Source organism: Zea mays, chromosome 2 (genome assembly GCF_902167145.1).
Source record: "Zea mays cultivar B73 chromosome 2, Zm-B73-REFERENCE-NAM-5.0, whole genome shotgun sequence".
NCBI classification, from domain to species: Eukaryota; Viridiplantae; Streptophyta; class Magnoliopsida; order Poales; family Poaceae; genus Zea; species Zea mays.
The window spans coordinates 151041714-151044329 of record NC_050097.1 but is presented as its reverse complement, the minus strand read 5'-3'; the positions used below and the strand labels follow the sequence as shown (position 1 = coordinate 151044329).

The 2616-nt window shown below is 55.0% G+C and overlaps 1 protein-coding gene across 1 annotated transcript; it reads left to right on the top strand.

Moving 5' to 3' along the window:
* Nucleotides 1–1131: 1131 nt before the first annotated feature.
* LOC100286265 (uncharacterized) lies at nt 1132–1962 on the top strand. Its single transcript, NM_001355684.1, has one exon. It carries the CDS (start codon nt 1227–1229, stop codon nt 1788–1790), a length of 564 nt encoding a protein of 187 aa, NP_001342613.1. The 5' UTR covers nt 1132–1226; the 3' UTR covers nt 1791–1962.
* The last annotated feature ends 654 nt before the right edge of the window (nt 1963–2616 follow it).

The window sequence follows — 2616 nt, the reverse complement described above, 5'->3', positions numbered from 1 at the left end:
CGAGCCGTCAAACAAACACTGAACCCTTTTATGCCCAACGACTATCAACTATGAGGTTAGCTAGCAAGGCTTCCCTTACTCGTGCAGTGGGTGGGCAAGCGCTGCTGTCTGCTACCGGAATCGATCACCACACACGGCGCACGCAATGCAAGCTGCAACTGCACGGCCGGCTTTTCCCTTGTGCTGTTTCCATGCATCTCCATCCAAAAGAAGGAAGGAAGCACGTACAGGGACGAGGAGTGTGGCAAGTGCAGCCGAAATTCCTGATGAGTTTCCCATCCGATCCATCCAACGTGTATAGTACGAGGTACGACTCTCTGGCTCCATCGCTCATCTCTCATCAATGGCCGTCACGCTACCTCTCACTGTCATCAGGTTAGTTTCCTGGCACTTCACGAAACGCAGCCGGAAGTTTCGTGGAACCTTCGTCGTCCAACGTCGTCCCTCCGTGTGTACTGGTATGCCGTACACCGTAGTATATGTATACGGCGGCACCGAAACGTACGTATATACCCGGTGAAAATGCAACACGTACGTATGTTTCTCTGTGTTGCTGGCGTTCTGATTGTTTGAGCACTCGTGCAAAATAAATGATCGTTTTGTTTAAAATTTAGTAAAACCATAATATTAAGAACTTTGATCTAGACCAAAGTTTTCCCTTGTCATGCGTGCGAAACTTTGGTATTGCAAAACTGTGGTATCGAAATATTTTAGTTGTGCTTTACCATTCAAATAATATATAGTATTGTAAAATTACGGTATTAAAAAGCTTTGCTCCCGAACAGGCTCGAGACTGAATGCACGCCCAAGCGTTAGCAGGAGCGGCGGTGCTGCATGATGCAGTGGTATGTAAAGGATCGCCGTCGTTGGCACCATGCAGAAGACGACGACGGACTGACGAAGAGGAGGAAGAATTGAGGGTGGGAGCCTTGGAGACGGAGACGAGCGAGAGAATCGCATCGCTTGTCTGGGTCGGGGTGGGTTTTCGGTGAGGCCAGTCTGCAGGTAGGCCCCGCCCCGGTCGTTAGTTTCCCGCGCCGGCCGGGGCGCGAAAGAACGAAGCTTCGCGGAAGCTCCCTCCCCTACCCCTCGCCACCCCTCTATAACTCCGAGCCTCGTCTTCTCTTCTCCACCCCTCATCTTCCTCTCCTTCCCTCCCAACCTCGGTCACCAGTCCATCGATCCTCGAATCGCTCGCCTGCACTGCACTGCAAGGTACATACGCCATGAAGCTGAGCATGCCTTTCTTCGGCTCGTCTTCCTCCTCCTCCGGCAAGAAGAGGAAGGGGTCAAAGACCGGCGGCTCCTCTTCCTTCGTCTCCACCGCGTCGTCGTCCTCGTCCGACGAGTGCGCATCGCCGTCAGCCGTCACGACGACGCCACGCACCGTCCTCCAATCCCAGCCGTCCGCCCCCAACCCGAAGCCTCCGGCGGTAGTAGCCGCCGCCGTGACGCGGGAGGACCTGGAGGTGGCGCTGCGCCGGGTGGTCCGCAGCGAGGACGAGCTGGCCGCGGTGCTGGCCGAGGCGGAGGCCGCCGGGCTCGCGCCCGAGCAGGCCGCGTCCGCGGAGGCGGAGGACGAGGCCGAGCTCCGCGACGCGTTCGCGGTGTTCGACGCGGACGGCGACGGCAGGATCTCCGCGGAGGAGCTCCGCGCCGTGCTCGCCGCGCTCGGCGACGCCGCCTGCTCCGTCGAGGACTGCCGCCGCATGATCGGCCGCGTCGACGGCGATGGCGACGGCTTCGTCTGCTTCCACGACTTCTCGCGCATGATGATGCAGGGGGCGTGATTCTGGCGTCGTCGTGCCTGGCTGGGTTGTGTCGGTCTCCGCGTGTTTCTTCTGTTGCAAAATCTCTCTACCTGTATGTGGACCTGTTTTTTCGGTGTCATCTACTCGTATCATCTCCGTCGTGCGAGATGAATGAACCCAAAAGAGATCTATATATTTTCATCTTTTCCAATCATGGATTTTGTTCTTCTTTTCAAATCAGAGATTGGTTGATGTCCAACAAATTTGTTTTTTTTCCACAAAACGCTCGCATACGTCGTACAAACACGTGTAGACGTGTGCGACAGTTCTCTTATAAATTTTAAAGGATCTTACAAATATACTCTAAAGTCAAACGTAAGTATGCTGTTCCATCACCCGCCCCCACTCGTCAGCATCCAGGGTTCCTCTGCCTTGACGAAGAGCCCTTGACGAAGAGCGGTGGTCGGGTTTCCGAGAACTCCAGATAGGTAGTATCTCGTGGTCCTGCCTTGACGAAGAGCGGTCGTGGTCCTGCCTTGACGAAGAGCGGTGGTCGGTTTTCGAGAACTCCAGATAGGTAGTATCTCGTGGTCCTTGAGAGGGAACTCTTCCTCCATATTGTTGAAATTGGTTGTGCGCAAAACTCTTCCTCCGTGTTGTTGAAATTGGTTGCCCGCCATTTCGCGCAGAAAGCGCGTGTTGTCGGCGGTGGTGTTGACTAAGGCAGCGATAGCTTTGACCAAGGTAGGAGGTACGGGTGACGGATTGGGAGTGTCCTTCCCGCCGCGGGATGTACCTGCCCCATCATGAGCACGAGTCCGGGATGGCATATGAGGCAAAGAAACATTTGGAAATATAACATGTC